This window comes from Pavona decussata, unplaced genomic scaffold, assembly GCF_977016875.1.
Source record: "Pavona decussata unplaced genomic scaffold, jaPavDecu1.1 SCAFFOLD_300, whole genome shotgun sequence".
NCBI lineage: Eukaryota > Metazoa > Cnidaria > Anthozoa > Scleractinia > Agariciidae > Pavona > Pavona decussata.
In genome coordinates this window covers 1,463,021-1,476,211 of record NW_028145697.1, presented here as the reverse complement: position 1 = coordinate 1,476,211, position 13,191 = coordinate 1,463,021, and the positions used below count along the sequence as shown (strand labels likewise).

The 13,191-nt window shown below is 39.1% G+C and overlaps 1 protein-coding gene across 3 annotated transcripts in view; it reads left to right on the top strand.

Annotated features, from left to right (window-relative positions):
• LOC146454544 (uncharacterized) overlaps positions 1-12,527 on the top strand; it is an 84,892-nt gene extending 72,365 nt beyond the window's left edge. For all 3 annotated transcript variants that reach the window (XM_085095287.1, XM_085095288.1, XM_085095289.1), the window contains exons 28-35: positions 3,090-3,900; positions 4,358-5,219; positions 5,939-6,565; positions 7,387-7,626; positions 8,973-9,164; positions 9,685-10,158; positions 10,697-10,867; positions 11,983-12,527. In XM_085095287.1, coding sequence (XP_084951413.1) covers positions 3,090-3,900; positions 4,358-5,219; positions 5,939-6,565; positions 7,387-7,626; positions 8,973-9,164; positions 9,685-10,158; positions 10,697-10,867; positions 11,983-11,993 — 3,388 coding nt within the window. In that variant the 3' untranslated portion in view covers positions 11,994-12,527. The remainder of the gene's footprint in view (positions 1-3,089; positions 3,901-4,357; positions 5,220-5,938; positions 6,566-7,386; positions 7,627-8,972; positions 9,165-9,684; positions 10,159-10,696; positions 10,868-11,982) is intronic.
• Positions 12,528-13,191: the final 664 nt, after the last annotated feature.

Sequence of the window (13,191 nt, the reverse complement as noted above, 5' to 3'; positions counted from 1 at the left end):
ATTGTTGTTGTTGTTGTTGTTAAGAAAAATCGAATTTAGTTTATAGTCTTGTAATAATATGTATGAGCGGTTTACGATACCGATACATCAACTTGTCCCTAATTAGTATTATGAACCTGTTCAGATAGGAAAGGCAGCAAATGAGATTACTTTTGTTTGTCAGCAGGACCAATTATTATGGACTGCACCTATATCTAAAGAGGTTTTCGTGTTATGACGGTGTCCGTAGAGAAACACTTGACACTATACATCATGTGATAATTACCCCAACGTCAAAAGTGCTTAAGGGGCTGCGCTATGACCATTCCCTACATTTTGGGGTCAAAAATGTGTTCAAGTTAACGAATAGATTCCATTTTGCCGTGCGTCACGTCTGTACTCTGATAACGCACAGAAGACGTCAAAATGTGGTGAGAACAAAGAAGTACAACTGGTAGTAGCATGACTGGTGTTCTTACCGCGTTTTGTCATCCTCTGTGAGTTAGAGTACAGACCTAGGGCTATTCACCAAAACAGTTTGCAAACTTTGTTGACCAATCACTCTGGTTGAAATCTAGACTATGATCACTTGCGCCGGTTACACCACTCGATGATGTCATTCGTGCGTCTATACTCTAATCACAAACCATCCCACAGACGTAGCGCCACAGTTTCCTTTGGAAACTATAACCCGTTCTTTATAAGTTAAATCTTAGTAAGGAACGTTCCTCATGCACGAAATGCTCCTATGACATCGAGTGTGTGCTACAAAGTTTTTTTCTTAAAGAGAAAACAGATCATGATCAGTCTTTACAGCTTATCAATTTCTTGAGACAGAAGACAACAATTTCTTCAAGTTACAATCCTTTCCATCTTGTCCATCAGTAGCCAAAGCCCAGCAGGGGGTGGGGTACTTCTCGGAATTTTTTTGGGAGGGTGTGCTGCTTATTTTTCCAAGCCCTGAGCCTACTTCAGACAAAAATATGTACTTTTTCGAGACCTATTTTTATAACTGGTTTAAAAGCAAGATCCTCTCTGGTTGAAAGGTGTTGATTGAGTTTACATTACGAGATGAAATTTTTTTGTAATTAGAAGACAGAGATTTATGAGTCATTTGGAAAAACCGGTCTTGATCCTTGTGCGGCTGCAAGGCCCGGTTAATATTAAAATCTTTTTATATAGCACTGCAAAGGGAGAGCCACGCAATTAGATCGTTCCAAAAGGAGCTAGTCTTTAGAAAATTCCAGAATAAGTGGAGAACGTTTTCTGGTTGGAGTTGGGTATGACATGTTATTGTTCACAAAAATTTGATCTACTAGGGCAACGATATTTTGACGTGCAGATTTTAAAGCTTTTGAATTTTCCTTTCTCGTTACTTGTTCTATTCAGTTAAGACATCTCATCAATTTTGGATCTTAATATTGGAAACATTTCTTAAAAATAAAGAAATCCAAGACGACCATCGTTTGGAAGTTATGACGTTATTCCGCGCATAAGGCGATGTTGTGGACCTCTCAGCAAACATCTTGGGATGTACTCTGTACTCTCCACTACTCACTGTCATAGCCTGAGTGATCTTGAAGTGCGCTACAAATGGATCCGATTTATCCCAGACCCCTCTTGGGTGATCTGAAAAAGCATGACATAATATCTACGTCAACAAATATAATTAAGATAAAACTAGAAATAGTTTACAATACAACAGTCCCCGCTGTTGAAGACTAATCTGGTATAAATCACTTATCTGCGACCTTTCCTGCGCGTTTCTTAAAATGATGTGGTGGAATTTCCCACCCTTACCCCCAACTGGATAGGTCATTCACGCTGTAAATAGGCAATCTTTGAAATCAACTGAATAAGATCTGGGAAGTAATAAGCGCGCAAAAAGACAAAGATTCAGAGCAATGTTTTCCTAATTATTTCTTCCCCGACTTAGCAATCGGCTTGAAAAAATAACACTTACCTGGTGAGAAATATTGATGATGCCTAATTTTCTTTTCAGAAAACAAACCATTGCTTACTGAGTCGACAATTTAAAATCTTAATTTATGCTGTTTTTTCATGTCACCGCACTAGTTTTAAAAATTAAATCTTAACAGAGGATTTGGGTTTGTTAGCGTCAGATCAATGTGTTCATTCTAAATTTAATGATTGTTTACGAACTTTCCTGGATGAAAATACGCAGAAAGAGAGAATAAAGGTTCTAAAACTAAAAATGTTCAGATATGCCTTTGTTTACTTCTGAAAACCAAACGCGTTCTATATTCGCCTTGAGAAAAGCAACTCGGTACCAGCGAACGGAGCCCGTGAACAAATCTATTCAGTGTGGAGTCATTTTGAGGGGCATTGACTTACCAGAATGCTCAAGTTTCTCAAAAATCTCGCTGTTACAAAAACTGTCAGGAAAGTTGTTAGGAGAGCTGTAAGGAAAACAAAGAACCAATTAATTTTAATCAAAAAATATTTCAGTGCAAATTCACAGTCAAGAATTTATAAGTTACTTTATTCGTTCAAAGAAGCGCTCGAGTCAGCATTTCCGATAAAAAGTCTGTTATTCGAATAATCCCTCTTCACTTTGCTTTTATAAACTCTCCGAATTTCTCATTTTAAGCCATCGAATAGTCCTTTGGACGTCCTCGAAGGATGATTTCTCCGCCTTAAATTCCCAGAATTCGGCCTTTTCTCTCGACGTTTCAGGGGCGTAAAATGACAAGCACTAAATTGGTCCCTGCTTTACAAGCGGGTAATAATGCGGTCTTATAGCTCGGATACCCCCTATGTGTATTTTTCCATTACCCTGTGAAGATGATACGTCATCATTACCCAATTATTCCGTTCGGACATTTGCTCGTTGCTACGTCATCATTACTATTTATTCCGTGCGCGCCTTGTTTAGACAAAATCAAGATTTCATCCGGTTTAAGAACTGTATACTTCAAGTGTAAATACACAAACTGTATATTTCAACTGTAAGTAGCATTACACGGGGACTCCAAGATGCCTCCTTGGATTTTGGCCTCTGGGCCAAGACCCTACTCGGACAATTACGTCTAAAATAACAGTAGCTGCTTAATTGACAGGTGAAAACTTTTACTACATTTTTTTGTCAGGTGCAAGGACAGAATTAATGGTTACTCCTGTGAATGCCAAGAAGGATTTGATGGCCTCCATTGCGAAAACAACATCGACGACTGCGCTTCCAGTCCTTGTTCGAATAACGGTTCCTGTCATGATAGTGTCAACAAGTTTACATGTGTGTGCCCTCCGGGATTCACGGGTAATACCTGCAGTTTAGACATGGATTATTGCGCCTCGATGCCATGTTTAAATAACGCATCCTGCTTTGACAGTGTGACGTCTTTTACTTGTCAGTGCCCTGATGGTTTCCATGGAGATCAATGTCTGCACAACATCGACGACTGCAAAAATGTAAGATGTTCCAATGGTGGCACATGCATTGACGGCATTGATGAATCTGCATGCCTCTGTTCACCAGGATTCACAGGCTTCAACTGTGAAATTAATATTGATGAGTGTGCGCAGAATCCTTGCTTAAACGAAGGAACCTGTACTGATATGACAAATGATTTCCACTGTACTTGTCAGAGTGGCTATACGGGACGCAATTGTAGCGTTAAAATCAATGAATGCTCGAGTTCTCCATGTCAGAATAATGGCACATGTTTTGCTCAAGTCAACAGTTATACTTGCGCCTGCGTTGATGGATTCATTGGGAAGCACTGTGAATTTGACATTGACGACTGCTTGGTGCATTCGTGTGTTAATGGTGCCAAGTGCAAAGATGGAATAAACAGTTACACTTGTATCTGTCCACCAGGGTATTTAGGAAAACACTGCGAGGATGAAGTAGATGACTGTGAATCTTTCCCGTGCTTATTTGGAGGAACCTGTTATGATGAAGTAATTTCGTCTTTCTATAAACTGGGTCTTTCTTCTATTTCATCTGTCAACCTAAGTTCAAATATATGTTCATGCATCTATATTTATTCATTCTAGCCATATAATCTTATAGGTGTACATGTGATATTCATCCTTCACTGAGACTAACTTGTCTCAAGGCAGAATTAATAAATAATCCTTTAATACTGATATAGTTCAACCATGCACCTGTATCGTTTCTCCTTCGAGGAAAAAGTTTTAGGCTTAATATTTTAGCACTGCAACAAGTACCAGGTCTCATATGCGGATTTCAGTGACCTTTAATGAAAGGATAATGCAATAGTCTTAAACGTTTAACCGGTTTAACACTCACTAAGTTGCCTTCATAATTGTCAGTTTTAGAATGACTGCTGACCAATTAAGTGAGCGTTTAGAAGTGTCAACCTATTGTTTTCTATTCGTGATTTTAACTCTACAGGTTAATGGGTTCTATTGTGGCTGTCAAAATGGGTTTACTGGTCAGCGATGCGAAGTTAATATTGACGACTGTCAATCCAAGCCATGTGCAAACAACGGAACATGCACAGATCTGGTTGCAGATTACACTTGTTGGTGCCCTAGCGGGTACACTGGCGTCCATTGCGAGAATCGTATCGATTACTGTAAAGATGTAAAATGCAGCCAGAATGGCGTTTGCGAAAACTTACTTGAAGGTTTCCGTTGTAGCTGTAGCAGTGGCTACTTCGGAAAGTACTGCGAGTTTGAATTAGATGAATGCTCCGTCGAACCTTGCTTCAACAATGGTACTTGCCATGATGCGATCAACAGCTTTACTTGTTCCTGTACCGCGGGGTTTACAGGGAGGTCCTGTGAGCTGAACATTGACGACTGCGTTGACAACTCCTGTCAGAATAATGCCACGTGTATTGACCACACACTTGGTTACTCCTGTCTATGTGCAGACGGATACAATGGGACATATTGCCAAACGGAGATCAACGAGTGTGAGTCAGACCCGTGCAAAAATAATGGGACCTGCGTAGATCTTACACCTGGGTACAGATGCGGTTGCCTCGATCACTACACAGGAGAAAACTGCGAAAATATGAGAGACATTTGTGTTCCTTCTCCTTGCGAAAACGGAGGAACGTGTCTCGCTGACAACACAACACGAAACTTTACCTGTTTATGTAAAATAGGTTTTACAGGTAAAACCTGTGATGTGAACATAGATGATTGCGCATCAGACCCCTGTATGCCTAACTCTTATTGCAATGATCTGGTTAATGGCTATGAATGTAAGTGTTATCCAACTTACACTGGAGATCACTGTGACATCTGTAAGTAGCTTCATTTGAATCCTTCATAAGAAAACGACTTGAATGTAGTAGTAATGTGTTTAAGGAAAGCGTTAGAGTCAAGGGCCAAAAATATTGTTTTAAGGACGGTGCCTACTAATACCGAAGTATTTTTGTGTGGCTTATGACTTTGCGGGAAAAGTAGATCTTTGCAAGGGCTATTGGAATCCAAAAAGAAAATCGGGGGTAACCACGCATTTTTCAGAGATAATTAAACATTAATATCTCTAAAAAACGCCAAAATATAAAGCATGGTTACCCCCAATTTTTTTTTGAGATACCAACAGCATTTGGTGAGTTCTGCTTTCTCCGTATAGTTTTAAACCGCCCAAAAATATTCCTGTATTAGTAGGCACCACCCATAGGAAACCCGAGTATCTCGCGATGCGCACAACGTATGCGCAGTAACAGTAGGCACCGTCCTTAAATATTGTAATAATAGGTCAAAACGTTTAGTTATATCAACAGATTTGGTAAGGTGACGCTTCGAACGTCTGCCCTTCTTCAGAGCAAATCGTGTGATAACAACCATTCGTCTCTACCACCCCATAATAAATTTCAGCTTTTGAGGAAACATACTGTGTTTATTCATTGCTGTTGTACCGTGAGAAACTAACAGAAATTTTTGCTCAACATGTTTACACACAATAATAGCAAACAAAATAAGATGATCTGACTGATGATTTTCATTTTTGTTGCAGTTCTCGGCACCAACTTTGACTTGATATTCAAGCGCCAGAATTCCAGTGACATGGTTATAATATCAGACGGCGAAAGCATTCCTACTATGAGATCCTTTACCGTTGTCATGTTTGTCCGAGCTGACTCGAAGTACAAATCAGGAACTCTCTTCAGTTACAGCGTTCCCAACGAGCCTAACAACACAATAATACTCTCTTATACAGAGTCACAAGTTGAGATCAAGATTAAAAATGAAACTGTTAGAGTTAATTTTGAATTGGCAGACGATCACTGGCATTACGTGGGAGTCGTGTGGAATGGAATCACTGGAACTGTATCCGTATACATCGATGGACCGGAAATTGGAAAGAAGGTGAATGTACTCACAAGTGATACTATTAGTGGTGGAGGATGGATTGTCCTCGGTCAGCGGTACCTCGCGGGACAGAACAGTTCGCTTCTCTCTACAGCTTTTGTTGGCACATTGCATCAAGTGAACTTTTGGAATGTACCAGGCACTCCCGACCACATGTGGATGGCGGCGCATAACTGTACCTGGCCTGTAGCCGGAACTACGCGAGGATGGACAAGTTTTCTTTTTGGGATCAAAGGGAACGTGGAAAAACGATTCATAACACAATGTAAAGGTATGCGGTAGCAGATGGCAGACATCCATACTAAGTATTCGCTGTTATCGTTACTGAGAAATAGATCCTCTCGACAAATATCGGTTGTTTCGATAACTCTCGATTCTCCTCACGTCGGTGAGAAACCTAACTCTTATGTTCCCAAGAACTGTACTCGAACGGAGTACTGTAGTCAAGAAGCTTACCCCTTCTCCACTTGTTTGTACGTAGCTTAAGCATGAGCACTAACCTTGAGTAATGACATCACAAACAAATCATGGACGATGACGTTTTGAGGACCTTTTGTAAGCCACTTCTTGTGACGTAGGCATCGTTAATAGAAGTTTGTTATTATTAATATCGTAATCGTAGCGGATTGATACTATTAGGAAAAACTGGTATGGGCCTTTCCTTAGTATTTCAGGTAATCGAATTTAGACGAGAGATAGTTTGTTTGATCAAGTGATGAAAAGATTCAGTTGAAAAATTAATATATTTAACAACGGCGAGAAACTGAGGTGTTGTCTTCAGTTGTCAACCTTGGAGGAACACACGTCTGATAAATGTTTGAGTACTTAGTACGCTATATATAGAATCAAACGAGTTTTTAAAGTTACCATTAGCTTTCACTAAAACCTGGGCATTCTCTTTCTGACATTTATCAAGTTAATTTTTTTAATTCTTTGATCGATCAAGACCTTCGTAACATTGCTGCGGAGGGTTCGCAAACTTAACCCAGACAAATTGGATTAAAATATCGTTTGCTCTTTATTATCAATGTAGCTGTATTGTACCGGCGATTGCAATCTACTTGTGTCTTGATCAGTATTCCCTGTTTGTAGTTTCCGACCAGTGTACGAGAAATTGTTCCCATTTTCTTGACTGTTGGTCTACCCATGGCCTATACTACTGCAACTGCCAAGCCGGTTTTACAGGACCGCACTGTAACATCGACATTGATGAGTGCAGCGTAAGTCCTTGTGTCAATGGAAAGTGTGTGGATGGAATAAACCGATATGACTGCGTCTGTGACAAAGGTTATTGGGGAACTAACTGCGAAAAGAAGATTGACAATAAAGGAGGTAATTAATGAACTACACTGTAAATTATAACCCCAAAAATTATAACCCCGAATTAGGGCCGATTTGAGAAGTACAATACAGCGCTGTTTTCAGAGCTAATCTGAAGGGCTGTCATGTACTTAAAGACTGAAATGATTCAGAGATTGGAGTGAAATGATCATTTGTTACGCCATTTCTCTCCAAATTGGGACAAAAACATCATTAGAAAGGGCTGAATCAGCCCCTGAATCAAAAGACCACGTGACGTTATTCGTTTTCTGTTATTCACTGGATACACAAGGATGGCGGTCATCACGAGTAAGGGCTCACAATAATGAACGAAAATGGAGACCTCTAGATTTGGGCTTTACTTTGAAACTCGCGTTAGCATTTGCCCTAACGGGGTCTTTAATGGCAGTTAACACGTATTACGTTAAGCGGCGTGTTAACATTGCAAGAAATACTTCGTAAAACAGCAAAGTTTTTTTTTGAAAAAAATCACCTAGCCATTTACACCATCACTGATTTTTTTTTCGTTCGTTTTACAACGTTTAGTGAGCGAAAAGTTACATTTCAAGAGGAAAAATCCAACGTTTTGTCGCGCGGGATCGGAGTAAAATGATTTTTACTTGGGCGTCCTGTGGATCCCAAGTATTAAATTCGGTATTCTTCGTAGTCGTCAAAAGTGCAACCGGGATCTAGCAAGTTACTGTATCTGTCGATGGTCGCGAATGTGACAAAGTTTTAGTTGTAAGTAAGGGTGCGTAGTAATATTCATTAACCTTGCAGGTAATATTTTTAATATGCATGCAAGAAAGTGTTTCCGAGTTGTGGTGTTAATTTAAAGGGAAGTGAAGGATGATCTCAGTCGTTGCGAAAGGTGGTGCGTCATGTGTTTGAACCAAGTTACTGATAAAATTAAAAACCTACGGTGTTGTCTTTCTGCGTAACATGTTAAATTCGGCAATGCGTCGAGAAGACAATGGTAAGCAATGACATGTGACTTGAAACGTAACCGCAAGGGGAATAATTTAATCCGTTTGTTTTGGTGGCAGAGATGACCCTTCATTTTCTGCTCGCTGTTTTGAGTTCTCGGAAAAATTGAGTAGTTCTGCGTTAGCAACAAACGTCAGAATTATTTTGCTCTATTCTCGTCTATGAAATCTTTTTTTTTTTCAAGAACATAAATGTGAATCTGACGTTTGCTGTAAAAGTAAGCTCTTTAATAACAACAAGCGAGCACGTAGCTCGAAACATACCCCGCTTCACCAATCAAAACGCGAGCTTAACACTGTTTCATGTATAAAGAAGCATACACCACCCTGAAACTTGATTGTAAACTAAATTATTTTATCTTATATTTGCAGAATGCCCGCCGCTGTCGGATCCTAAGAATGGAGTGAAATTTTGTAAACATTTTTCTGGCAGAGTGGATTGCACTATGTCATGCAGTGAAGGTTACGCATATGATTCAGAGGCAACGACTTCATTTGAATGCGGTCCAGACACTGGGTGGAAATGGAATCACATGGAATATTTTAACGTTCCTGCCTGTTCAAGTAAATATTGATTTCCGTTCAAAGAAGCATGCCGTTGTTTCAGTCGTTCGAAGTTTGACTTCGAATGTAGCATATAAAGTGTCTTTGGTTACATCAAACATCGAAAATTTGATTAACTTTGTAAATACTCTAGCAAATATTGGGTCCTTTAAAACCGCTTCCCGAGATTTTAACAGCGACAATGTGTTAAAACATGTCAGTTCTGACGTGACATCATTACAACGATATAAAAGGACCGCAGCTGCCTTGGAATCGGTTCCCTTAGAGAAGTCTAAGTAATGACACAGAGGATCTTGCTTTAAATAATTGCTAAAATAAGATTTCCCATCAGATGATCCATTTCAGTCTGTATTGGTTTTTCTTGTAGAATAAAGGAAATTTCTATTTCCCTCAAGCAAAGTGACCTAGTTTTTTCTAACACTGAACGGTATCTTGGATTAATATGTCAAAGTGGGATAGAAAAAGCGGGAGAATATCACGTAAAGTAGTTTAATAATTTTGAAAATATTTGTTCTCACAGGCAAGGCAGCGCCTAAAGAAATAAGACATCGCTTCCGTTTAGGATTTCGTGGAATGCAGTGTCAAGTTGGCCAATATTTCAGTAGTTTTCGCACCGCAATCGAGCAAACTGTCACCGACACTCTATCGCAGATCCCAGGATGCCTTCACTATAATGCGTGTAAGCTGAGGGAAGTTGAAGTTCCCGGATGCGGTTGGACCCCTGGTCAAAAGAAGAAGCGCGCTGTCACCGAAGGAAAGGATGTGCTTCTATCATTGTCAGTGAAAGCAGTTGATTCTTCCAAAGTAACAGACGATATTGAAGAGAAAAGTGAAGCTGTTCTGTTCCAGATACAGTACGCAGTATCTACAGGAAAGTTTAAAGCCATCTTACACGGAGTAAATAGTACTGCTGATCGTTCTTCGTTAAAGTACCTGTCATCAGAAATCATGTGCAATCCAGGGTTCGTGACAAGCATTGATGGAAAGGGATGTGGTACGTTTTTTTTTTTTTTTTTTTGCACGCCGTCAAAATGTCATTCATTTAACTCCTTACCCAGTCGATGATTTGGGAGGGATAAATCTCTGACAGAGGATTTTAAATCCGAGCATTGTGTTAAAACCTTTCCAAGGGAAAAAAATAAACGATGGGATCTCTTTGTCCATCGCTGATGTCCGTCTTTGTCGATTGTTAGTCACATCTTGTACTTACCAATACCTCATAAGAGTAAGTGTGGACAAGCTTCGTTAGACTTTTCAAAGCTTAGATACAGTAACACTCTGAACGCTTCACCCACATACTCAAGAGACAAACATATTGTAACTATCATGACTCAATCTTCGACTCTGTAGGTAAAACACGAATGCTATGTCAAATCCAACAAAACCTGGAGAGCTGGAGAGCGTTGGTGGCTGGCAAAGCCTTGTGAACGCACTTTAAAAGTGTGCGTGGAGTGACCTCCCGTTTGTTACCCTTTTGTAATTTTTTCAAATGACGGCCGGTTAAGTTCTGTTCTTGTTTCTTTTTTTTATAGTTGCTTGTTCAATAGGGACATCCTACAGCCAAGAATTTTCCACCTGCACTTCGTGTTCTCGAGGCATGTATCAGGACCAGGAAGGACAGCTTAGCTGCAAACCATGCGGTAAAGGGGAAACAACTTACGATTTTGGGGCCTATTCCAGGGACGAATGTTTCGCCGAAGAAGGTAATTGACTTCTCCGTCTTAGGTCATTCTTTTTGTACGTGTAGTTGATTCCAAGGTTGTCGATTAATTGATTGATTGGTTGATTGACTAAATGATTAACTGGATGACTGACTGACAGCCTGTCTGACTCACTCACTGGCTAACTGATTGATTGATTGATTGATTGATTTTTATGACAACTTTTTTGAACAAGAAGAAAAAACAAACTTCAAAAGGGTTACAACAAAGGAGAACCAAATCCCCATATTGAAGTTGCACCCCCAAATTTACAAAGAAAAATCCAAAAATAAAAAATAAACTGCAAAAATAGAATCTAATAATAATAATAATAATAATAATAATAATAATAATAATAATAATAATAATAAGTCAAACATATTTATACAGGATTGATGCATCAGTTTTAAGAAGTAAACTGCTGTCAATGCAGGTCCTGCTAACAAAATAATGTAAAATAAAAGGAGACCACAAATATTCTAGGATACTAACATTAAAAGGAAGTTTCAAACAGTTATAAATTCTAAGAATTATTAAAAAATTTTGCACTTTTGTGCAAAAAAGCGCGCTTGGTGCATTCGAAGCTAAATTTTTCCAAAATAAGGTCATCATTATTTCTAGTTTTGTATTGGTGAATCCCATGGTTTCTCACATTAAAATAATTAAAATTAAAAAGTATCTGGGAACTCTATTTGAAATGCATTCATTAACAAATCTTGAATGTGTGTCCGTCTTTTCATATAGAGAGGTTCCCAACCCAGATTGGTCAAAATTTGATCGGTTGATAATTTAAGGGCAGCTTTGAAGTAGACGATCCTAACTGCTCGTCTCTGTAGTCGTTCAATCTTGTCACTGTTTCCTTGTCCACATTCATGCCATACAACATCACAATAATCGATTTGCAGCTTGAAGCGTAAGTGAAGGTTTTATACTGAAGAACATTCCGAGTATCTTAGATACCTTCATCCTCACTAAGTTTGCAACAGAATCTCCTTTAACAAATTTGATTAAATGATTGATTGCGTCCGTGGGGTAATGGACAAAGTTGATAAAGTAAATTGGCCACCTAACAAGTTAGAAATCTTAGATTATCGTTTTCTTTGTGTTTGTCTTTTTAGGCAACTTATAAAAGCAAGAACATTTCCAGATCTTCGGGCTTCATAAAAGGACAAACGGAACAAGATTAACTTTACAAAAACCATATTGATTTTGCCTTAGTTTGCTTCATGGAAATCAGGCTGCTAATACATGTAGTTACTTCCTGGTTCTGCTCGTGCATTCGTTTTGTTTTTCTTTTATTTTGTTTGTTTGTTTGCTTTTAACCGTATTTTTTCCTTTTTAATTTTTTTGCCACCAAATATTATTTACAAAATCGTAAAGAAATAAAGGAAAATCGAGAGAAAACCCAAAGAAACCACGAGAGTTATGTCAGTAGCAGGGCTTCTTCAACTAATGTTAAATTACAAAGATTAATAGAACGACAGTGGCGAGTGTGAGTGTTTTTTTCGTTGAATTACTTTTTGTTTTGTTGTGTTTTGTTTGAAAATGCGTAAACTTAAAAGCCAATGTCAATACTGGCGTTAAAAACTAGTTTTAATACTTGATTAAAGCCTAGTCTTCATCGTAGTTCAATGTTTCGTGGTTGATGTAATAAAATACACAAGAGGGGAGCGGATGGTTTCTGCCAAACCCAAATTGTACAGTTTTAGCTTTCTTAAAACTGCGGTTTGGCAAATGTTTTATTGATGTCCTTGTCCACCTATTTTGAAAACGAAATTGGGAGAATTTGAAGACCAGCTTTTATCAGGTCCTTTTGACTGGTTAGGTACGGAGTCCGACGAAGGTCCAACGGCATATCAGAAAACAGCGATCTCAGGACATCGTGTTGTATTGTGATAGTCCCGTTATATACCATGGGGAGGTTTCAAACCCTTCACGAACAGAAAAGCGAGCCGGCTTTCTCTGCATTTATCCGCGCGAAGTGGACCCACATATCTGCTTTCGAAGGTGGTGATCAGATCTTCGGGTACCTGTTCGGCTGTTTTTCATGTATTTTCAGTAAGGGAGTAATTCTTCTACTGACTTAAGTACTCCTCTTTACTTCCTTGAACTGGTCTCGCGACAATACGCTCAACTTTCTACTCACACCCATGACAGTGGATGTTGCCCTCGGTCGGTCTCTCGAGCTGCAGCCACGATTGTGAACATCATTTAATAATGATGCGTAAAAGCCCGGCAGATGTCACACTTCTCCAAAGTACTTTTAAGCAACTGAATGGACAGAAATAGAGCTTGAACGGGAGCTCCGAGGTAAAATGAGCAATTTT